Raw genomic sequence first — 25,718 nt, 5'->3', positions numbered from 1 at the left:
GTCAAGGGCCTTTAGAGTGAAAAGGAATCATGCCCAGAGAGTAGTGTTAATGGAGAAAAACAAAGAAGCAGAAGACCCTACTCTTGTACAACTCTCTAAAATACATTTAAAAAAAGCTATCCACGTGATGATGATAATGAGATTTCCCTTAAATTTTCTTTATTGTTGTTAGTGTCAACCAAAAACTGAAAGACAAATGACATTGGAGAATCAAACAATATACCTTTACCTTACTGTGTATTGTATATAGACAAAGATTGAAAAACAGTATCAATAAGGCAAAGAGTTGTTGTAATGCTCCGCCTTCGGCCCTTTGTAGGGGTGTGAAAACAAACAACAAAAAACCACCCACCTTACTCACCTGCCGCAAACTCAAGCCTACCTCCTCAGCTGGCGGAGGAAGCGCTATTGGCCCCGGCCCCGCCTCCAGAAACGCCTCGTGACGTCAGCGATGCGGCCGGAAGTGACGTCAAAGCTGCGACGCCCCGTGCCCGCTGCTAGCTGGTGCCGCAGGGTTTAGGTCGATCCAGAAGCGGCGGGCTTTCCCCGGATGGTTGCAGCAGAGGGATCATGACGGGGAAGAAGTCTTCCCGGGAGAAGCGGCGCAAACGAAGCGGTCAGGAGGCGGCGGCGGCGCTCGCGGCGCCCGCGGCGCCGGACCCGGTTCCCGCCGTCGCCAGCGGCGGCAGTGGAAGCACCAGCGGTTGCGGGAGCGCCAGCGGCTGCGGGAGCGTCACCTGCTGTGGGAACACCAGCTTGAGTGGAAGTGTCACCGGCGGTGGGAGCTGCGGCAGCTGCTGGGGTGGGAGCAGCGTGGAGCGCAGTGAGCGCCGTAAGCGGAGGAGCACTGACTCATCTGCCAGCGTCTCCGGCTCCTTGCAGCAGGTGCGTGCGTGCTCTTCTCGCCTCTTCTCGAAGCGGCTGCGTTTCCGGAAGAAGGTGGGCTAGGAGCGGAATGTGGCAGCGGGATGCGGAGCCGGAGGTATCTTATGTTAGCGCTGCAATCCTAAGGGGTCCCGTGTTTGAAGTTCACGTTCCTAAGTTCCCTTGAACCCCACACTCGCACGTCTTGAACTTAAAGTTTCCGATTTACCGATCGTCTGACTCATACTGCTTTTGGCTTCTTCCACTCCTGTGGTCTCCTCAGTCTCCTTGAAAAGTATGGGTCAGGAACTACCCTTCAGTGCCCTTGCGAGCCGCGCTTTATTTCTCTCTTCCACCACGTTACAAGATGAGAAAATTGAGGCCCAAAGAGGTTAAGGAAGTTTACCCACAGTCAGTTTGTTAATAACGCCTACATTCGAATGCAATATCTGATTATAAAAGCCATGTTCTTTATGCTCCATCGACCTAGCAAGATATTAACGTTTTTTAAAAAAAGTTTGCTTATATTATAAAACAAATGCGTGAATACGTACTTTAAATGTATACAACACAGAAATGAAGGGAAAATCATGGAAGTCTCTATGCTTCCCTATTAATAGTTTGATATGCAGTCTCTTTATTAACTCCTGTCAGCCCTGATAATTCTTTTTTTATTTAAATTTTTTTGAATTTTTATTTTTTATTGGAGTATAGTTGATTTACGGTGTTGTGTTAGTTTCAGGTGTACAGCAAAGTGCCTCAGTTATACATGTACATATATCCTTTTTCAGCCCTGATATTTCTTATATTTTGTTCTTTTCAAAATTTTATTTACTTATTTTTGGCTGCGTTGGGTCTTTGTTGCTGCGCACAGCCTTTCTCTAGTTGCAGTGAGTGGGGGCTGCTCTTCATTGCGGTGCGCGGGCCTCTCATTGCAGTGACTTCTCTTGTGGAGCACGGGCTCTAGGCGCACGGGCTTCAGTAGTTGTGGCACGCGGGCTCAATAGTTGTGGCTCACGGGCTCTAGAGTGGAGGCTCAGTAGTTGTGGCGCACGGGCTAAGTTGCTCTGCGGCATGTGGGATCTTCCCGGACCAGGGCTTGAACCCGTGTGCCCTGCATTGGCAGGCGGATTCTTAACCACGGCGCCACCAGGGAAGTCCTTTTCTTTCTTTTTAATCTAAGGCTTTTAGTATAGTGTTGAACACAAGCGTTCATAGTAGGCATTCTTTTCCCATGTTTTTTGTAGTAGAAACATTTCTAATTTTACACCAGTAAGTGTATTTGCCATAGGTTCTGAAAGATACCTTTGATCAAGTTAAGGACATTTTCTTTAATTCGTGGTTTTCTGAGGGTTGTAGAGTTCTATCAGATGTCTTTAGGGCATTGTGTTGAGGTGATCAGTAGTTTTCATTCTTAATCTGATTATGTAATTTTATTGATAAGTTAACTTATATTGAATTGTCCTCAGCATTCTTGGGATAAATACTATTTGATTTGTTGATTTGGTTGTTGTACTCGGCTGAAATTCAGTATCTTTACTTTTGTGCCTATGTTCTTAAGTTAAATAAGCTTACTGTTTTTATTTTTGTAGTTAACCTGTCTTGTTTTGGTATCAGGGTTATGGTAGTCTTATGGATTGAGTTGGGAAAGCTTTGCATTTTTTTTGGTGTGTTCCAGAGTAGTTTATATCTTTTTCTCAAAGATATGTCGGAACTTGACTGTTGGACCATACAGCTGTCGGGGTCTGGTGGATTTTTCTAGGGGTGTTTTTTTTTTCTCTTAACTGCCATCTATTTTTCCCAGAATTCTTCAGTAGTTATAGATCTATGCATTTTTTCCACCCCTTCTAGATTCAGTTTTGGATATCACCATTCTTATCTTAGTTTCCATGTCTTTAGTACTCTTTAGTATTATGGGGAGACCAATAATAAGGATTCTATAAGCATTTGCATACAGAACTAAACTGTACTTCTCATGGGAAGTAACTGTATTTGTAAAAGAAAAAAAGAAGTCATTATATATTAGGCATGTAGAGAACATTGCAAAATTCCAGTAGTGCCACAATATTTGTTGTGTACTGCATTCCCTATTGTTGTTAACAGCTTTATAGAGATATAATTCACATACCATACAATTCACTAATTTCAAGTATACAGTTCACTGGTTTTTGAGTATATTCACAGAGTGGTGCAACCATCACTGTAGTCAATTTTAAAATATTTTCATCATCCCCAGAAGAAACCCTATATGTAATTTTTAGCTGTCATCCCTACTAGCCCTACACCCATACACCCATTCTATCCCTAGGCAATCACTAATCTACTTTCTATCTCTATAGATTTTTTTCTTTTGGCTGCGTTGGGTCTTCGTTGCTGTGTGCGGGCTTTCTCTAGTTGTAGCGAGCGGGGCTATTCTTTGTTGCGATGTGTGGGCGTCTCATTGTGGTGGCTTCTCTTGTTGCGGAGCACGGGCTCTATGGCGTGCTGGCTTCAGTAGTTGTGGCACGCGGTTCTAGAGCGCAGGGTCTGTAGTTGTGGCACACGGGCTTAGTTGCTCTGCAGCATGCGGGATCTTCCCAGACCAGGGCTCGAACCCGTGTCCCCTGCATTGGCAGGCGGATTCTTAACCACTGAGCCACCAGGGAAGTCCTCTCTATAGACTTATACATTTCCCTGTTCTGGGCATTTTATATGAATAGAATCATATGTGATCTTTTGTCTGGCTTCTCTCACTTAGCATATTTGTTTTTCAGAGTCTGCCCATGTTTTAACACGTATCAGTACTTCATTTCTTTTTGTAGCTGAATAATATTTCATTGTGTAGCTAATACCACATTTAATTTTTTAATTTGTCAATTGATGTAGACATTTGGATTGTTTCCAACTTTTGGCTATTATGCATAATGCTGCAATGAGCATTTGTGTACAAGTTTCTGTGTGGACATTATGGTTACATTTCTTTTGGATATATATCCAGGAATGAAATTTCTGCATCATATGGCAACTTTATAAGGAACTACAAACCATTTTCCAAACCAGCTGCACTGTTTTATATTCCTACTAGCACTGTATGGGAGTTCAGTTCCTTTACATCCTTGCTAACACCTGAATTGCTTTGTGAGCCATTAGGACAAGAGCTAACCTTTGCTTTTTCAGTGTAATTATCATAGTGTTCTTTAAAATTAGCCTGTTTTTAAACTGCATTTTAAACAATTGCGTTAGAAAGTATAAAAAGGAAAACTACTTGAATAATATAGTTAGGGATTTTCCTGAGGAAATGACTTTTAAATTGATACCTGAGTTTGTTGATCTTGAGAGTATAGAGTGATGGGGAAGTGGGGAAGAAAGACTCTCCTAGACAGAAGAACAGTGTGTACAAAAGCCCTGCCTGTATGAAATGAAGGGAGAAAACCTTATGTTTGAGTAGTTCAGACAAGGTCGCTGTGTTTGGAACACAATGAGCATGAAGGACCTAATAGGCTATGTTACCCTAAGAACAGTGGGAAGTCAATGACAGCTTATATCAGTAAATAGGGAGGATGAGTATATGTGCGTTTTATAAAATCCATTTTGGTGACAGTATACAAAACAGATTGGCAAGACCTCATATTAGATGTAGGGAGTCCAGTTAAGTGCTACTGAGGTAATCTAGGCAAAAAGAGGATGGTACCTTGGATCAGGGTTATGGCAGTAGATTTGGAGAGACTGGATAGATTTGGGAGATAGGAGGTAAAATTGATTGAAATGTCTTAAATTACTTGCCTGCTTTGAATATCATTAGATATATAACAGTTTTTAAAATGATAGAGACTTCCCTGGTGACCCAGTGGCTGAGAATCCATTTTCCAATGCAGGGGACGCGGGTTCGATCCCTGGTTAGGGAACCAAGATCCCACACTCCGCGGGGCAACTAAGCCTGCACGCTGCAAGTACTGAGCCCACGCGCCTCAACTAGAGAGTATGCGCGCTGCAAACTGCAGAGCCTGTGTGCTGCAACTAAGACCCAATGCCACCAAAAATAAATAAATAAATAAATAAATAAATAAATATTTTTTAAAAAGAAATCTTTATTTAAAAAAATGACAATAGCTTCTGGTAAGCAATGATACTTTATTATGTAATATTTGTGGTTTATAACATTTTTGCTGCTATCCCATTTCTTTTTATGAATTAAGAAGAATGACAATGCATACATAAAATTCTTGGGTGAATTGTCTACTGGAGGAATATCGTATTCCACAAGTATAAAATTGTAGGAAATCATTCAGTATTGAGTATATTTTCCTTTGTGTGTCCTAGGATATTATCTCTTCACTTTTTCTTAATTAATTGATAATTACAGAGTGGAGAGTAACTTCAAAGAATACTGAGCAATTAAATAATCTTTCCTATGGTTTTAAATAAATAATTTGTGCAAAAAAAGAATTTGGAAATGTTTAACAAGATTTTATTAAATGAAAATGTATGACATTATAGACATATTTCTGTTGTCTAATGGTTCTTTATCTCTTTTAATTTTAGGAAGCCAAATATCTTTTGCCAACTCTGGAAAAAGAGTTATTCTTGGCAGAGCACAGTGACCTTGAAGAAGGTGGATTAGACCTGACTGTGGCATTAAAACCAGTTAGTTTCTATATATCAGACAAAAAAGAAATGCTTCAGCAGTGTTTCTGTATCATAGGAGAGAAGAAGTTACAGAAGATGCTTCCTGATGTGTTAAAGGTACTTCATTACATACATTATCAGGCTATCCACATATACAGAATATACAAACACTTTTTTTATAGCAGTCATTTTACTTAATGGAAATTATAATTGGATGTTTTCAACTAATATGAGCTACTTCAAAAAGATATAAAGAAGGGATTTTGTAGAACGTAAATGGCTTTGTATATTTAAAATTTTGCCAGGAAGAAATAGGGTACTTTACTATATTTAGGTAAGGAATTTTTTGACCTTCTGGAAATTACTCTATTAAATACAGGCAGTTTAAGTAACTAAGTTAGAGGTATACTGATTTTTTCTGGTGCTTTAAGCAGTAGTGTACTGCTGTGTAACAGTATGCAATGATAGTTGGTAATAGCCTATATTTCATTAAATTCATGAATGTTTTCATATATTTATCACTGAAAATTATTCAGGGAAATACATGGTATTCTAATTTTACAGATGTGGAAAAAAAGCCGTGGACAAGTTAAGCCCAACATCATATATATCTAAGATGTATGGAGCTAGGACTTGAATATTTAAGCCTTTAGAGGTATTACCTAACATAAGTAGGCTGCAATTAAGAATATCTGGGCACCTACTTATTCTTCAGTTTGTTCTTCATAATAAACATGACTTTATATATCCAAATCAAAACTCTGTAAATTATAATATTTACATGTTAACTGGCAGGTCTTCACATTTCATCCCAGAAAAAAATTTATGTGGCTTTTAATTTGTTTTACTGTGGGATTTTGCTTAGCAGACTTTTTTTTTTAAATGGTTGCTGTTTTCTAGTTTATATTGGTGCTTTGTTATATAAATGCATTTTTTAAAATGTCATTTTCTTTAGAACTGTTCAATAGAAGAAATTAAAAAACTGTGCCAGGAACAGTTAGAGCTCCTGTCTGAAAAAAAAATCTTGAAGATTCTTGAGGGTAAGAATGCGTATTTCTACCTTCTGGTAACTTAGTGGTTAATACTATACTTAGCATAAATCCTGAGGTATTCTTTTTTTTTCTTTTTTTAACTTAACTGTTACTTTAATTTTATTATTGGGTAATCACTGAGTATTTTTACCTCTGTTTGTACAGAAATATAGTTTACATATCAGAATAGCGTCTCAGGAATGGACTTTTTGATGTATGTATGGTTTCTCCAAATCAGTTGTGTAGGTAAGAGCATTAAGTTTGTGCACAATAAAAAAATGAAATAAAAAATGTTTACCCAAAATACTATAAAAAATTACTTATTGAGAAGGCAAAGCCTTCTCTTAAAATATTTTAAAATTTTCTGCTTTATATTCTTACTGCTTTTAATTATCTGTTGAATACCATTTCTGCTCTAATAAGACCCAAATGCAGAGTTAGAAGAATTGCCAACATTTATCTGTCTGCCTGAAGTAAGACTCTTCTTTGTATATATTACCTGTAGAATTTTGGATTTTAAAGCTTTTCTTTTTGGGCTCTACAAGGATATTAACATTAGCATTACAAGAGAAGGAACAAAAAAATGGAGAATTTCCATTTCCAGAGATAACATCTTTTTTAAATGTAAAATGGTGATAGATGTATACATGTGTGTATAGTTTGTAAGTATTATATGTACACACCTTCTTGCTTATATATATTTTGTACATTTATAAAATAGATAAAGGGAAGGCAATGACAAATACCTAATAAGGCATTTTAAATATAAGCAATTAAAAATGTCATCTTTCAGCAACTCTCAAGTTATTTAATCGTCACTTTATACATGACACTTTCTGTATAATGATTAAATCACTCTGACATTTTATGAGCATGCTTTCAATTTTTTTTATGTCATTCATAAGGTGACAATGGTATGGACTCTGATGTGGAAGAAGAGGCAGATGATGGCTCTAAGATGGGATCTGATTTAGTTAGTCAGTAAGTTAAAAACTTTCATTTTTATTTCAGAATTTCTTTGTTATCCCTTTGGTGATTTCTTACCTCAAGAATGTGATTGTTTTTCTGTGTTATGTTTATATAAAGTGATTCAACAATGTTGGATTGATTTTTTTACTTGTAATGATTAGTCCTTTTGGTATATATGAGAATGAAGTTAATTGCTTTCAGGATTAAGATGATTTTCTTAAACTACTGCTCAGATATAGGACTGCAACAATGCCAACCTCAAGCCGAATCACATTTCTCATTTGGAATTTGAATATATGTATCACTAGTGATACCCACTATTTATTAAGTATTATACTTACTCTACCAAACATTATGTTAGTAGTTTAGAAGACTTTATCTCACTGAATATCTTCTACATACCTATTAATGTTTGGTGATAATAGCTTCTTTTCATAGCTGAGATAGTAAGGTGGTTCACTTTATATAGGTACATATAATTTGATTATTGTGATGATGAAAAATACCTGATGTTTTGGGATGCTGACTAATCAAGAAGCAACATGCTAATTTCTTTTTCTAGATTACTCTGCTCTGCCATGGGCTCATCAAACTTTCACCCACTGATTTTATCATCTATTGATGATTTTTGACTAAAACAATTTTTTTTTTGATAGTTGCCAAAGACTGACTTGTATCTCTGTTTGCAGACTTTGGCTATAGGCAGTAGCACAAATAAAAACAGATAACCAGAGGCAGTAGCATAAATAAGTAGCACAGATTTAACCTGAAACCTTGAGTATATTTTCATTTCTAATACAATGCTGTTGGGTAAGTATCACTGAAAAAAGATAATTTAATTTCATGTTATAACTGTAGAGGGCATCAAATAATCTACTTATACTGAAGCATTGAAGAAATCATTGTATCTTGGTTGCCTCATAATCAGTAGATTTTTGGTCATCACATACATGTTGCCTAGGAGTGTCACAGGATGATTTAACTTAGCCACAGAGTAGAAAATGTACACATTTCTAAAAAGTCTTGCTATTGATTTTCTTTCAAAATACTTAGCTTTAAATTGCCTATGTAGTATGCTAATCTAGTTCAGATAGTTTAACCATTTACAAGGCTTGTCACTTCTTAGTTTCTTTTTTTTATTTTTTATTTTTTTAAATTTATTCGTTTATTTTTGGCTGCGTTGGGTCTTTGTTGCTGTGCACAAGCTTTCTCTAGTTGCAGTGAGCAGGGGCTACTCTTTGTTGCGGTGTGTGCGCTTCTCTTTGCAGTGGCTTCTGTTGTTGTGGAGCATGGGCTCTAGGCGCGCGGGCTTCAGTAGATGTGGCACATGGGCTCAGTAGTTGTGGCTCGCGGGCTCTAGAATGCAGGCTCAGTAGTTGTGGCGCATGATGGGCTTAGGTGCTCTGCAGCATGTGGGATCTTCCTGGATCAGGGATCAAGCCCGTGTCCCCTGCATTGGCAGGCAGATTCTTAACCACTGCGTCACCAGGGAAGTCCTTAGTTCTTAAATTATCTAAATTAACCATCTTGCTTCTTGATGTTTCTTACAGAGCATCAACTTCTGCTTGATTACATTTGTTTGCCTTTATTTAAGGCAAATGTTTTGCCTCTTTGTTTGCCTCTCCTTATTTTTCCTTGACACTTGAGGTGTCAAGTTTAAGTCCTTTATTGTTCACACCTGAACATTAATGCTACGTTTTCTACTGTTAGAAGCCATTTGATGGATAGCCAATCAGATTAGAAACTTAATTCTCTTAAAAAAAAAATTACAACAAAATACAGTATTTGACTTCTGAACTTTTCTAATGAAAAAAATGGTGATTAGATTCAAAGTGACTATTGCAAAGAACCCATTTTTACAATGTTACTGTAAGACAGATCATGTTAGCTTTTAAATGCTGCAATGAGCAGGTTAAGCAATCACAAATATTACCCAAAACTGTCATAGTAGCCACTTGTGGATCTGATAAGTGCCAGATCATTGGGATTCTTTTGAGTTATTTGAGAATATAGGCTTTAAAAAAAAAAAAGCTACAAGATGCCAAATAAATAATAATACTAAGCTAGAAGATGCCAAATAAGCTAAAGATGCCAGATAAATAATAATATTAAAGCTAACACTTACTGAGCCAGTAAGTGTTGTATGCCAGACACTGTTCTAATCACTTTATATGCCTTCATTCACTCATTGGGTTTGTACAACAACCTTGTGAGGTAGGTGGTATTAGCATCAGCATTTTACAAATGGAAAGATAAGGCCCAGAAAGATTTGTGTGCCTGAGGTCACACAAATGAATGTGAAAGTAGGAGGAATGTTAGTTCTGAAAAGATTATATAAGCATTCATGTTAATGGACCTGGCTTTAAGACACTTAACCTTCCGTAAAACCACTTTATACATTTGTAAAATGTGGGTAATCCTTGCTTCAGTAGGATTATTGGGATTAAATGAGCTAATGTGACTTGTTATTATTTGTTTACTATTTTATTATTAATAATCTTAGTTATGAATGGGGAGATATACTGCAGTGTGAAACAATGAAGGTGGGACAGGGAGTTAATGTGAGAAGATGCTGGCTTTAGTGCATGTTCCTGACATTTGCTATGTGCTTTGTGCTTAAAGGGACAATTCAGTCCTGTTAATCTCTATAGAAGAGAACTAAACCTGGTGGGCAGACTTATAAAAGCCTCGTTCCAGTGCTTCAGCAGAGGGCTAAGTTAGTTAACATGTTTGGTCCTTGGTGCTGAAAATTTCCATGTTTTTTATTACCTGCTGGTTTTTTACTCTCTAATAAATAACAGTAGTCTGAGCTGTCCAGATGCTGAGGGAACAGTTACGAGTAGGCAAAGACCAATGAAAGGAATTCAATAATTTGAGAGAGGAAAATGAAGCTGAATAAGTTGAATAGGTAGCTTCTGTGGAACACAGAATTAATAGACTATAGGAAAGAAAACTTTAACAAAATAATGAAAACTCTCAAAGAAGTACAATTAGAGCACAAGTGTAGTTTTTATTTAATAAATTTATTTATTTATCTTTTTATCTTTGGCTGCGTTGGGTCTTTGTTGCTGCACACAGGCTCTCTCTAGTTGCAGCGAGTGGGGACTGGTGGCTTCTCTTGTTGCAGAGCATGGGCTCCAGGTGTGTGGGCTTCATTAGTTGTGGCACGTGGGCTCAGTAGTTGTGGCTCGGGCTCTAGAGCACAGGCACGTTAGTTGTGTCACGTGGGCTCAGTAGTTGTGGCTAGTGGGCTCTAGAGCACAGGCTCAGTAGTTGTGGCACGCAGGCTTTGTTGTTCCGTGGCATGTGGGATCTTCCCGGACCAGGGCTCAAATCTGTGTCCCCTGCATTGTCAGGTGGACTCTTAACCACTGTGCCACCAGGGAAGTCCCCACAAATGTAGTTTTAGGAACTAAAAATAAATTCTGAATTCCTAAACTTAGGAGACAAACTGATAAAGAGGTTAGCTATGATTGGCGCCACATCATTTTCCTAAGAAATCAAGTTGAATAAATAAATACAGAATAATAAAAGCCACACACATGAGTTATGTTTAACTCATGGCTACCTGGAAGACAATTTTAGACCTATCCTGAACATACTAGAAATTATAGAAAGAGAAACAAATAGCTAGAAAAGTATTGAAGAAATGATCGAATTAAAATTTTTGATTTAAAGACTTAATACTGTAAGGGCAAGGATAATGAGAAAACACCTGGTTATGGGCTGAATTATGTTCCTTCAAAATTCATATGTGGAAATCCCTAACCCCTACCACCTCTGAATGTAATCTCATTTGGGGATAAGGTCTTTAAAGAGGTAAATGGGACTTCCCTGGTGGTTCAGTGGTAAAGAATCCACCTTACAATGCAGGGGATGTGGGTTCAATCCCTGGTCAGGGAACTAGGATCCCACATGCCTTGGGGCAGCTAAGCCCATGCACCACAACTATTGAGCTCGCACTCCTCAACTAGAGCCCACGTGCCTCAGACTACAGAGCCCATGTGCCCTGGAGCCTGTGCACCACAGCTAGAGAAGAGAAAACCCGCACACAACTAGAGAGAAGCCCACACACTGCAACGAAGAGCCCGAGTGCCGCAACTAAGACCTGACGCAGCCAAAAATAAAAATAAAATATATAAACAAAACAAATAAATAATACATAATATTTAATATATAAATAATAAATTTATTATACATTTATAATTTATTTATTTATATTAAATAAATAATAATAAACAAATAAATAATAAATAAATCTTTTTTTAAAAAGAGGTGATTAAGTTAATCCAATATGATTGGTGTCCTTATAAGAAAAGAAAATTTGAGTACACTGAAAGACTCCAGGGCTGGGCACACACAGAGAAGAGCCATGTGAGGACACAGCCAGAAGGCAGCCATCTGCAAGCCTCAGAAGAAACCAAACCTGCAGACACCTTGATCTTTGACTTCTACCTTGCGGAACTGTGAGAAACACATTTTTGTCATTAAGCCAGCCAGCCTTTGGTATTTTGTTGTGGCAGCTTTAACAAACAAATACAAACTTACATGTACGTGTGTGTGTATAAATTTCCCAGTGAAATTTTTTTCCCCAAACTTTTTATTTTGGAAGACTTCAAACTTATATAAAAGTTGAAAGAATGATGTAATGAACATCCATATACCCTCTACCTAGATTCAGCAACATTAACATCTTGCCATTTTTGCTTTTGCTCTCTTCTTATATTTATCCTTTTTCCCCAAGAGCCATTTGTATTAGGCTGCTAGAGCTGCCATAGCAGAATACCGCAGACTGCCTGGCTTAAACAACAGAAATTCATTTTCTCACAGTTCTGGAGGCTGAAAGTCCAGATCAGGGTACTGGCAGGGTTGTTTTCTCTGAGGCCTCTCTCCTTGGCTTGCAGATGGCCATCCTCTTGCTGCCTTTTCACTTGGTTGTCTTTCTCTGTGTGTGTCACCCTGGTGTCTCTCCCTGTGTCTTAATCTCCCCTTATAAGGACACTAGTCAGATTGGATTAGCACCTACCATAATGGCCTTATTTTAAGTTAATTAGCTTTATAAAGGCCCTATCTCCAAAACAGTCAACATTCTTAGGCACTGGGGTTAGGGTTTCACATATGAATTCTTTGTGGGGAAACAGTTCGGCTCATAACCTATTAAAAAATAAGTTACAGATGTCATAACATTTCATGCTTAAACAGTTCAGTATGCACTTCCTAAAAATAAGGAGAGTTTTACAGCCACAATGCCATCATCACTTTTCAGAAATAAACAGTAATTCAAATAATATCATCTAATATATTGCCCATATAAAATTCCCCCAATTACTAAAAAAAGTTTATAGTTTACTTATTTATTTTAATTAATTAATTGATTCTGATCCAGGATCCAGTTGGAATTCATATGTTCTGTTTGATTGTTAGTATTTCAAAGCTAAATTTAAAGAGAAGATTGAGATATGAGAGAGAAAAGCTTAATGACCAGCCCAGGAACTTAGTTCACATCTTAAAGGAATTTTAAAAATAACAAACCAAAAGAAAGTTGGAAAAATGAAACAACAAAGGTAAACATTAAAACTAAGAAACAAAAAACAAAAGGATAATTTAAATTTATTAACTTGATTTTTATAAAGACAAGAAAATAAGATAAACTCTTCTTCGGTCTGATTAAGGAAATAAGTAGAGAGCAATTCAAATTGAGATTAGTGAGAAAGGAGGAGACAGAATCATAGGCATGTATGAGTTTAAAAGAATAATGAGAATCCTCATGCAGCATTGTATAAACAAACTTGAAGTGAGCAAATGTATGGTATTCTGTCAAATTCAAATTAACCAAATTAACTTCTCCCAAAAGTGGAAAACTTGAAGAGATTAACAAAGAAGAAATTAGAAAGGTGAATAGAGATCTGTTGAAAAAGACAAGGTGAATTCACAACTGAATCATTATTTGCATGATGTAATGTGTTTAATGTGTTTACAGCTAATGAAACATTCAGTAATGCATGCCATCTGTTACTGTTTTCAAACAGATTACACCTGTGTTATTTAAATTAGTCCAAGCCCTAGAAAAAGATGAAAAGATCTTCAGTTTACTTTATGATTTCTGCATAGCTTTAATATCCCAAATTTCATAAATAGTGCCAAAAAAGTGTGCAGGGGATTATAGACCTTCTCACTTGTGAATATAGATGTAAAAATTGTAAGTACAACATTAGCATATCGAATCCAGCAGTGTGTCAGTGGGTAATTATGCTACTGACCAAGTAGGATTTACTCTAGGAATTTACAGGAGACTTCATTAGAAAGTCTATTAGCATAAGTCATTTCATCAAATTAAAGGAGAAAAATTACATGGTCAGATAAGGAGATGCTAAAAAGGCCTTTGCTAATATTCAGCAGTCATTTCTAATATAAGCTGTAGGTAAAGAAGATATAGTAGAAAACTATTCAGATATGATAATGACCATTTGACCAAGCTTAACTACCCACTTGGTGAATTAAAATGACGAATCAGACAGGGTCATTCATTTTCAATGTTTCTTGGAGGTTCTAGCAAATGCATTTAGACCAAAAAAACAAAAACCCCCCCCCCCCCCCCCCCCCACACACACATGCAACATTGATGGTAGGGAGTAATTAACTGGTCAAAGGCAGCTAAAAGAGATGGGATGATGGAAGCAGAGATTGATGCACTTTGAAGATGGAAAAAGGAGCCACAAGCTAAGGAATGCAGGTGATCTTTCAGAAGCTGGAAAAGACAAGGAAATGGATTCTGCAGAAGAAATGTAGCACTACCTACATCTTGATTCTAGTGTCGTAAGACTAATTTGGGATTTCTGACCTCCAGAACTGTAAGATAATAAATTCACATTGTTTTAAGCCACTAAATTTGTGGTGATTTTTGTTACAGTGGCAATAGAAAACTATGCAAGGTACTTGATTAAAACCTAGACATAAGCCCGAGTTTTAGATTGTTGCCTGTAACCATAGAGATGTTTTGCTCAACTTAAATATTTAAAAAATTTTCAAATAGTTCCAACATTTAAAAATCAAGTGATAACACACCAAAGTTTGGATTTCTGACTTGCTTGAAAATCAGATCAAGCAACCTTTCCTGAGAAGGCAAAAAAAATTTGGAGCTGAATGTAGGTACTCTCTTTTTGAGTGGCATGTATATGTTTCACTTTGCCACATAGTACTTCATTTGCCTCTATGCCTAATGTACAGAATGTCTAGAAAATGAGACTCTGATTCAAGGGAAAATACATAAAGGCCAAAGGTTTGCCTTGGAACCAGTTCTGTCAGTTTGTCAGTGTCTTATCAACTGAGACATACACCTTTACCTTTTTATCCCAATTTTGATGAACAAAAAGAATTTTAAATAGGTCTAGATAAAGCAGTCTATGGTATTAAAGACACGTGAAAATTTTGATATTTTCTTTTAACGGCAACCTGTGTGCTTTTATTGTGGTGTTTATGGGAAAGGACATAACATTAATAGCTTCTTAGAATTATCTAAGAAGCTGTAAAGTGACAACTTTCAGTATGAGGTATATGTATGCGTATGTGTATGTATATGGTATTTAATATGCCCTATGTAAATTAATTTTCTCCTAAACCATTAAAAGTTTGAAAATACAGAAGTACACACAAATGTTTATGCACAAGGGAAAAAAATCTAAATTTATATTTTCAGTTTTATATGATCTCCTCACATTGTTAGCTTTATATTTTTAAGTTATATTTATCTTCTAAGGTCAGCTTTCAAATACATGTTTTTTCCCCCAAGCTCTCTTGATCTCTACTGCTTTTTAAAATTTTGATTGCTTACTCATACTTACTTTACAGTAGTTCTTTTTTACTACCCAAAGGAAAAATAAAGTAGTAGTTATATATAAGAAATTTTTGACAGTGTACTACTTTGAAACTTGAAATTAGTGAGTGTTAACTTATAACAATTTTAATCGGAATGAGATGCAGGAACTATGAAGATAGAACATTCCTAGTTTCTAAATACCTTCATTTTTAAAAAGGTGAGGGATGGGTTTGTCTGTCACTTTAGTTCACCGTAGGTAAGTAAATGAGCAACTTTGTATTGTACTGAGATAGTCTAAAAATTTTAGCATTTACAGTTTTGCAGTGTTTTAAAACTTAGATATTGTGACAAGATTTGCACATGTTACAGATTACAAGTTGCTTAACAAGAACAACAATTTTAAGTAAATAAGGTAATATGCCTGGAATCAGAGCGCTCTCTTCATTTGGAAAAGAAGCTTTATTATAGCTAAAGTAACACTAAAAATGAGAACAGGTATTAGCTTGGCCTATAATGTGAGATGATTACACCCTTAAGAATATGTTTGTAATGAAATTTAAGTCTTGAATAGTGCAATAAAATAATCAGGATTGAGGTTTTATATAAAAAGAATAAAAATACACTTTAGGGAAATCTTAACGATGTTTTAGAATTGATTTAATAAATACCTTTATGATTTTAAATTAATATGCTTTTAGTGAATGATATTGAGGGAGATATCAGTGGAAATGAAGTTGTATTTCTCTATGGATAATAAGCAGTGATGAGATAATATACCAGTTCTAGAAGGCAAAGAAATTTAAAAATCGAGATTCTCAAACTAAGGTATATTGAAAAGTAGGTTCTATAGGAGTGTTCTGGAACTATTGATTCTAGTCACTGCTTCTTAGCAGAGGATGGGCATGTTCTAAATTAGTTATGAAATTCTAGTTTTGGGTTGATTAACTTTCTGAAAAAGTAAGATACTCCTGAACAGGCCTTAGAGCTTTTAGGTAATACATATAATTTGAACAACAACCCTAATAGTGATATGTGGTAGAACTCTGATGCCATTTGTTAGTTGAATAAAAAGTGTTAGTTTTTCTTTTGTTTTTAGTAAGGGAGAAGCATTCATGTCCTTTTTGATGAGTTATAACTATCTTGTGGGTTCAGCTCAGCTGGCATTAGAGTACTGAGTTGGATTTGTTCCAATTCAGGCAACGCACTCCTTGGATTATGTATGTATAAGTAACTTTCAAATGGGCAATAGTACTAAGCCAAATGCTGAACTCTCAGTGTCAATAAAACTAAACTTGTTGGGAATAAAAGAGTCCTTCATAAACTGCTATTATTAAGCTTCAAAGGAATAAAAAACATTTGAATAAAATTTACAGTGCTCCAGAGCATTGAATTAATGGGCAGCATAAATGTACAGTACATAATTAAGTAAGCATTTTTATGAATAGATACAAAAATAGGCCTCAGGTAGACCCTAGACCCGGGCTTATTAGGAATAATACCTTCACAAATTGACCTGTGATTGATCTCACTCACTCTGGAATGTATGACGTTGTTTTGTAACAGTTATGTGTTTGTTTTAACTCTATTATGAAAAATTTCAGTGCACGATGAACCCTTGAATACCTATCACCCACTATGTTTTAACTCTATTATGAAAAATTTCAGTGCACGATGAACCCTTGAATACCTATCACCCACTGTGTTTCCTCCCATATTATTTTAAACCCCCTGCTTTCAACTTGATAACTTTGAAGCAGATGTTGACCCAGTTCTTTTTAAATATTTAGCAGATAGGCACCTCTCTAGAATCTTTAGAACATTCCTTGAAATGGGAGGGCCTGAGCCTTCTTAGATAGGCTCTTCATTTGAATTGCAACTGTGTTTTCCGTTGGGGAATTTTGAGGGTCTTGGGAAGGATTTTCTGGTTTTGTAACTGTCTACACACACAAAAAATCTTTCTTTGTGTTACAGAAAGCTGATTTTTAAACTGTATCTGTTATTGTTTTCCCATCAGTCGTTTTAATGCCTCAGCTTGCTGCTCAAGCACTAGATTAGATGTAAGCAGGTAGTTTTCCTTTTCTCTGCTCTTCCCTTATGACTTTTTAAAAAAATGTAAGATTTTCTTAATCACTTATCTGATTCTTTGTATTAACTGTCTTTTCCATTTCACTTGAAAAATAAATTCACTGATGTTAAGTGCACTAAACTGGTTGTTAATGATTATTCTTTAATACGCTGGTGCACTTCTCCCACCATTTGAAGTTTTTGCTTACCAAGAGTCACTTGTATTTGTTTCCAGTGCAGTTACTGTAGTTTTACAATATAGTTATATGAAAAAACAGGTGAAATATCAGTATAAAAAGATTATTTGATCACGCTGAATGCTTTGGAAAAACTCAAACTGCAGTTGTTTTTAGCTGTGGGATAACAACAGTAAAAGTTTGGGCAGCACTGTATAAATAAAGAGGGTTATTTTTTTCTGCGCTCGGATTTTTGTGCTTTAAATAAGCCAAAAGTAGAGATATAGTCAATGGCTTATATGAGTAGGATGAGACTGAACTCTTCCATGGATTCATATCAAAGATAAGGCTTCATATCCAAAGGCTGATGAATGAAGATACATTTCTGTTTTATGTTAACCTAAAAAGCTTAAATTATATATGGAACTTTTTTTCTTTTTTAACATCTTTATTGGAGTATAATTGCTTTACAATGGTGTGTTACTTTCTGCTTTATAACAAACTGAACCATTTATACATATACATATATCCCCATATCTCTTCCCTTTTGCGGCTCCCTCCCTCCCACCCTCCCTATCCCACCCTTCTAGGTGGTCACAAAGCACCGAGCTTTTCTCCCTGTGCTATGCGGTTGCTTCCCACTAGCTAGCTATTTTACATTTGGCAGTGTATATATGTCCATGCCACTCTCTGACTCTGTCACAGCTTACTGTTCCCCCTCCCCATATCCTCAAGTCCATTCTGTAATAATAGGTCTGTCTTTATTCCCGTCTTGCCCCTAGGTTCTTCATGACCATTTTTTCCCCCTAAGATTCCATATATACGTGTTAGGATATGGTATTTGTCTTTCTCTTTCTGACTTACTTCACTCTGTATGACAGACTCTAGGTCCATCCACTTCATTAAAAATAACTCAATTTCGTTTCTTTTTATGGCTGAGTGATATTCCAGTGTATACATGTGCCACATCTTTATCCATTCATCTGTTGATGACACTTAGGTTGTTTCCATGTCCTGGCTATTGTAAATAGAGCTGCAATGAATATTTTAGTACATGACTCTTTTTGAATTATGGTTTTCTCAGGGTATATGCCCAGTAGTGGGATTGCTGGGTCGTATAGAAGTTCTATTTTTAGTTTTCTAAGGAACCTCCACACTGTTCTCCATAGTGGCTGTATCAGTTTACATTCCCACCAACAGTGCAAGAGTGTTCCCTTTTCTTCACACCCTCTCCAGCCCTTATTGTTTGTAGATATTTTGATGATGGCCATTCTGACCAGTGTGAGATGATATCTCATTGTAGTTTTGATTTGCATTTCTCTAATGATTAATGATGTTGAGCATTCTTTCATGTGTTTGTTGGCAATCTGTATATCTTTGGAGAAAAAATGTCTATTTAGGTCTTCTGCCCATTTTTGGATTGGGTTGTTTATTTTTTTGTTATTGAGCTGCATGAGCTGCCTGTAAATTTTAGAGATTAATCCTTTGTCAGTTGATTCATTTGCAAATATTTTCTCCCATTCTGAGGGCTGTCTTTTGGTCTTGTTTATGGTTTCCTTTGCTGTGCAAAAGCTTTGAAGTTTCATTAGGTCCCATTTGTTTATTTTTGTTTTTATTTCCATTTCTCTAGGAGGTGGGTCAAAAAGGATCTTGCTGTGATTTATGTCATTGGGTGTTCTGCCTATGTTTTCCTCTAAGAGATTTATAGTGTCTGGCCTTACATATAGTGTCTGGCCTCTTTAATCCATTTTGAGTTTATATTTGTGTATGGTGTTAGGGAGTGTTCTAATTTCATACTTATACATGTAGCTGTCCAGTTTTCCCAGCAGCACTTACTGAAGAGGCTTTCTTTTCTTCACTGTATATTCTTGCCTCCTTTATCAAACATAAGGTGACCATATGTGCGTGGGTTTATCTCTGGGCTTTCTACCCTATTTCTGTTTTTGTGCCAGTAACATACTATCTTGATTACTGTAGCTTTGTAGTATAGTGTGAGTCAGGAGCCTGATTCCTCCAGCTCCATTTTTCTTTCTCAGGATTGCTTTGGCTATTCGGGGTCTTTTGTGTTTCCATACAAATTGTGAAATTTTTTATTCTAGTTCTGTGAAAAATGCCAGTAGTTGGATAGGGATTGCATTGAATCTGTAGATTGCTTTGGGTAGTAGAGTCATTTTCACAATGTTGATTCTTCCAATCCAAGAACATGGTATATCTCTCCATCTATTTGTATCATCTTTAATTTCTTTCATCAGTGTCTTATAATTTTCTGCATACAGGTCTTTTGTCTCCTTAGGTAGGTTTATTCCTAGATATTTTATTCTTTTTGTTGCAATGGTAAATGGGAATGTTTTCTTAATTTAACTTTCAGATTTTTCATCATTAGTGTATAGGAATGCTAGAGATTTCTTAGCATTAATTTTGTATCCTGCAACTTTACCAAATTCATTGAATAGCTCTAGTAGTTTTCTGGGAGCATCTTTCGAATTCTCTATATATAGTATCATGTCATCTGCAGTGACAGCTTTCCTTTTCCTTTCCTGATTTGGATTCCTTTTGTTTCTTTTTCTTCTCTGATTGCTGTGGCTAAAACGTCCAAAACTATGTTGAATAATAGTGGTGAGAGTGGGCAACCTTGTCTTGTTCCTGATCTTAGTGGAAATGCTTTCAGTTTTTCACCATTGAGGACAATGTTGGCTGTGGGTTTGTCATATATGGCCTTTATTATGTTGAGGAAAGTTCCCTCTATGCCTACTTTCTGGAAGGTTTTTATCCTAAATGGGTGTTGAATTTTGTCAAAAGCTTTCTCTGCATCTATTGAGATGATTATATGGTTTATCTCCTTCAATTTGATAATATGGTGTATCACATTGATTGATTTGCATATATTGAAGAATCCTTGCATTCCTGGAATAAACCCCACTTGATCATGGTATATGATGCTTTTAATGTGCTGTTGGATTCTGTTTGCTAGTATTTTGTTGAGGATTTTTCTATCTATGTTCATCAGTGATATTGGCCTGTAATTTTCTTTCTTTGTGACATCCTTGTCTGGTTTCGGTATCAGGGTGATGGTGGTCTCATAGAATGAGTTCGGGAGTGTTCCTCCCCCTGCTATATATTGGAAGAGTTTGAGAAGTATGGGTGTTAGCCCTTCTCTAAATGTTTGATAGAATTAGCCTGTGAAGCCATCTGGTCCTGGGCTTTTGTTTGTTGGTAGATTTTTAATCACAGTTTGAATTTCAGTGCTTGTGATTGACCTGTTCATATTTTCTATTTCTTCCTGGTTCAGTCTCGGAAGGTTGTGCATTTCTAAGAATTTGTCCATTTCTTCCAGGTTGTCCATTTTATTGGCATAGAGTTGCTTGTAGTAATCTCTCATGATCCTTTGTATTGCTGCAGTGTAAGTTGTTACACTTAACTTTTTCATTTCTAAGTCTATTGATTTGAGTCTTCTCCCTTTTTTTCTCCTTGATGAGTCTGCCTAATGGTTTGTCAATTTTCTTTATCTTCTCAAAAAAACAGCTTTTAGTATTGATCTTTGCTCTCGTTTCCTTCATTTCTTTTTCATTTATTTCTGATCTGATCTTTATGTCTTCTTTCCTTCTGGTAACTTTGGGGTTTTTTTGTTCTTCTTTCTCTAATTGCTTTAGGTGTAAGGTTAGGTTGTTTATTTGAGATGTTTCTTTTTTCTTAAGGTAGGATTGTATTGCTGTAAACTTCCCTCTTAAAACTGCTTTTGCTGCATCCCATAGGTTTTGGGTCGTCGTGTTTTCATTGTCATTTGTTTCTAGGTATTTTTTGATTTCCTCTTTGATTTCTTCAGTGATCTCTTGGTTATTAAGTAGTGTATTGTTTAGCTTCCATGTGTTTGTATTTTTTTCAGATTTTTTCCTGTAATTGCTATCTAGTCTCATAGCGTTGTGGTTGGAAAAGATACTTGATACGATTTCAATTTTCTTAAATTTACAAAGGCTTGATTTGTGACCCAAGATATGATCTTTCCTGGAGAATGTACCATGAGCACTTGAGAAGAATGTGTATTCTGTTGTTTTTGGATGGAATGTCCTATAAATATCAGTAAAGTCCATCTTGTTTAATGTATCATTTAAAGCTTGTGTTTATTTATGTATTTTCATTTTGGATGATCTGTCCATTGGTGAAAGTGGGGTGTTAAAGTCCCCTCCTATGATTGTGTTACTGTCGATTTCCTCTTTTATGGCTGTTAGTATTTGCCTTATGTATTGAGGTGCTCCTATGTTGGGTGCATAAATATTTACAATTGTTCTATCTTCTTCTTGGATCAATCCCTTGATCCAAGACTTTTATTTTAAAGTCTATTTTGTCTGATGTGAGAATTGGTACTCCTGCTTTCTTTTGATTTCCATTTGCATGTAATATCTTTTTCCATCCCCTCACTTTCAGTCTGTATGTGTCCCTAGGTCGAAGTGGGTCTCTTGTAGACAGCATATATTCTGGTCTTATTTTTGTATCCATTCAGCCAGTCTGTGCCTTTTGGTTGGAGCATTTAATGCATTTACATTTAAGGTAATTATCGATATGTTTGTTCCTATTACCATTTTCTTAATTGTTTTGGGTTTGTTATTGTAGATCTTTTCCTTCTCTTCTGTTTCCTGCCTAGAGAAGTTCCTTTAGCATTTGTTGTCAAGCTGGTTTGGTGGTGCTGAATTCTCTTAGCCTTTGCTTGTCTGTAAAGGTTTTAATTCCTCCATCAAATCTGAATGAGAGATCTTTGCTGGGTAGAGTAATCTTGGTTGTAGGTTTTTCCCTTTCATCACTTTAAATATGTCCTGCCACTCCCTTCTGGCTTGCAGAGTTTCTGCTGAAACATCAGCTGTTAACCTTATGGGGAGTCCCTTGTGTGTTATTTGTTGTTTTTCCCTTGCTGCTTTTAATATTTTTTTGTATTTAATTTTTGATAGTTTGATCAATATGTGTCTTGGCGTGTTTCTCCTTGGATTTATCCTGTATGGGACTCTCTGTGCTTCCTTGAGTTGATTAACTATTTCCTTTCCCATATCAGGGAAGTTTTCAACTATAATCTCTTCAAATATTTTCTCTCCCTTTTTTTTTCTCTTCTTCTACTGGGACCCCTGTACGTCACATGTTGGTGCATTTAATATTGTCCCAGAGGTCTCTGAGAGTGTTCTCAATTCTTTTCATTCTTTTTTCTTTATTCTGCTCTGCAGTAGTTATTTCACTATTTTATCTTCCAGGTCACTTATCCGTTCTTCTGCCTCAGTTATTCTGCTATTGATCCTTTCTAGATAATTTTTAATTTCATTTATTGTGTTGTTCATCATTGTTTGTTTGCTCTTTAGTTCTTCTAGGTCCTCGTTAAATGTTTCTTGTATTTTCTCTATTCTATTTCCAAGATTTTGGATCATCTTTACTCTCATTATTCTGAATTCTTTTTCAGGTAGACTGCCTATTTCCGCTTCATTTGTTAGGTCTGGTGGTTTTTTACCTTGCTCCTTCATCTGCTGTGTGTTTTTCTGTCTTCATTTTGTTTAAGTTACTGTTTTTGGGGTCTCCTTTTTGCAGGCTGCAGGTTTGTAGTTCCCATTGTTTTTGGTGTCTGTCCCAAGTGGCTAAGGTTGTTTCAGTGGGTTGGTTCAGTAGGCTTTCTGGTGGAGGGGACTAGCGCCTGTGTCCTGGTTGATGAGGCTGGATCTTGTCTTTCTGGTGGGCAGGTCCACATCTGGTGGTGTGTTTTGGGGTGTCTGTGACCTTATGATTTTAGGCAGCCTCTCTGCTAATGGGTGGGGTTGTGTTCCTGTCTTGCTAGTTGTTTTGCATACGGTGTCCAGCACTGTAGCGTGCTGGTCGTTGAGTGAAGCTGAGTCTTGGCGTGGAGATGGAGATCTCTGGGAGATTTTCGCCGTTTGATATTACGCGTGGCTGGGAGGTCTCTTGTGGACAAGTGCCCTGAACTTGGGTCTCCCACCTCAGAGGCACAGCCCTGACGCCTGGCTGGAGCACCAAGAGCCTTTCATCCTCACAGCTCAGAATAAAAGGGAGTAAAAATAGAAAGAAGATAATGTGAAATAAAAAAAAATAAAATAAAGTTATTAAAATAAAAAAATATTAAGAAAATATTTTTTAAAAGTTAAAAAAAGCAAACACACACAAAAAACAGACAGAACCCTAGGACGAATGGTAAAAGCAAAGCTATACAGACAAAATCACACACAGAAGCATACATATACACACTCACAAAAAGAGGAAAAGGGGAAAAAATCATAAATCTTGCTCTCAAAGTCCACCTCCTCAATTTGGGATGATTGTCTATTCATGTATTCCACAGATGCAGGGTACATCAAGTTGATTGTGGAGATTTAATCCTCTGCTCCTGAGGTTGCTGGGAGAAATTTCCCTTTCCCTTCTTTGTTTGCACAGCTCCTGGGGCTCAGCTTTGGATTTGGCCCCGCCTCTGCGTGTAGGTCGCCTGAGGGCATCTGTTCTTCGCTCACCCAGGACGGGGTTAAAGAAGCAGCTGATTTGGCAGCTCTGGCTCACTCAGGCCGGGGGACGGGAGGGGTACGGAGTGCGGCGTGAGTGGGGGGGGTGGGGGGGGTGGTTACGGATGCAGGGCGAGGCTGCAGCAGAGGCCGTTGTGACATTGCACCATCCTTAGGCACACCGTGTGTTCTCCCAGGGAAGTTGTCCCTGGATCCCGGGACCCTGGCAGTGGCAGGCTGTACAGGCTCCCGGGAGGGGAGGTCTGGAGAGTGACCTCTGCTTGCACACAGACTTCTTGGTCGCGGCAGCCGCAGTCTTAGAGTCCCATTCCCGTCTCTGGGGTCCGCGCTGATAGCCGCGGCTCGCGCCCGTCTCGAGCTCCTTTAAGCAGCGCTCTTAATCCCCTCTCCTTGCCCTCCAGGAAACAAAGAGGGAAGAAAAAGTCTCTTGCCTCTTCCGCAGCTCCAGACTTTTCCCCGGACTCCCTCCCAGCTAGCCGTGGTGCACTAACCCCCTGCAGGCTGTGTTCACGCTTCCAACCCCAGTCCTCTCCCTGCTATCCAAGCCAGAGCCTTAGCTCCCAGCCCCGCCCGTCCCTGCGGGTGAGCACACGAGCCTCTCGGGCTGGTGAGCGCCGGTCGGTGCCGATCCTCTGTGCGGGAATCTCCCCGCTCTGCCCTCCGCACCCCTGTTGCTGCGCTCTCCTCCGCGGCGCCGAAGCTCCCCCTCCGCCACCCGCAGTCTCCGCCCGCGAAGGGCCTTTCTCGTGTGTAGAAACCTTTCCTCCTTCACAGCTCCTTCCCGCTGGTGCAGGTCTCGTCCCTATTCTTCTGTCTCTGTTTTTCCTTTTGCCCTACCCAGGTATGTGGGGAGTTTCTTGCCTTTTGGGAGGTCTGAGGTCTTCTGCCAGCGTGCAGTAGGTGTTCTGTAGGAGTTGTTCCACGTGTAGATGTATTTCCGATGTATTTGTGGGGAGGAAGGTGATCTCTGCGTCTTCGTCTTCCGCCATCTTGAAGCTCCTCCTATATGTAACTTTTAAAAGTGTTTCCATGTGTTAATAAAAATTTTTTTTTTTTCAGTTAAGTGATACCATCTTGTCCGAGTTAGACAAAAGGGACTTCACTGTATTAGGTTTTTCTTGTGTTTATTTTTTTATTACGAAAAGTGTCAAGTGTATAGAAAAGTAGAACAGTATAATGAAACCCCCAAATAACTATTGCCTAAGCCTAACAATTATTACAGTTTTCCATATTTATTTTATCTATTTTCTTGAAGTATTGTAAGTTGATTCTACATATTTATGTTTGAATTTTCAGTAAATAAGGACATTTTCCCACATAGCCGTGTATCTTGTGTGTGTTATTTAACAGCTTATTTATTTGAATGGTAAATGTATGCACATAGTATAAAGTTTTTTAAAGTATATAGTGAAAATAAGTCTCGCTCTTTTTTCTGTTCCCCATTCTGAATCCCTTCCTGTAGGCAGCCACAGTAAACCAGTTTCTTGTGCTTCCTCCCAGAGAAATTGTATACATTTACAAATGTATAAGTGTATGTATAGTTTTTCTTGTCACACAAATGGTAGCATACTGTGCAAACTGTTCCATACCCTTTTTTGTTTAATTTTTTCCATTTAATAGTATGACTTTTTTGTATTTTGTTCTACCTAGTGCATATAAGGCTTCATACACACACACACACACACACACACAC

General features: G+C 37.5%; 1 protein-coding gene across 1 annotated transcript in view; it reads left to right on the top strand.

The window, feature by feature from the left end:
- Nucleotides 1-517: 517 nt before the first annotated feature.
- CAAP1 (caspase activity and apoptosis inhibitor 1) overlaps nt 518-25,718 on the top strand; it is a 51,192-nt gene continuing 25,991 nt past the window's right edge. The window contains exons 1-4 of the mRNA XM_007455912.1: nt 518-885; nt 5,386-5,586; nt 6,425-6,509; nt 7,406-7,481. Of these exons, the coding sequence (XP_007455974.1) occupies nt 571-885; nt 5,386-5,586; nt 6,425-6,509; nt 7,406-7,481 (677 nt within the window). The 5' untranslated portion in view covers nt 518-570. The remainder of the gene's footprint in view (nt 886-5,385; nt 5,587-6,424; nt 6,510-7,405; nt 7,482-25,718) is intronic.

This window comes from Lipotes vexillifer, unplaced genomic scaffold, assembly GCF_000442215.2.
Source record: "Lipotes vexillifer unplaced genomic scaffold, Lipotes_vexillifer_v1.1 scaffold644, whole genome shotgun sequence".
Classification (NCBI taxonomy): domain Eukaryota; kingdom Metazoa; phylum Chordata; class Mammalia; order Artiodactyla; family Lipotidae; genus Lipotes; species Lipotes vexillifer.
The sequence above is the reverse complement of the archived record's forward strand: the minus strand, read 5'-3'. Positions and strand labels throughout refer to the sequence as shown.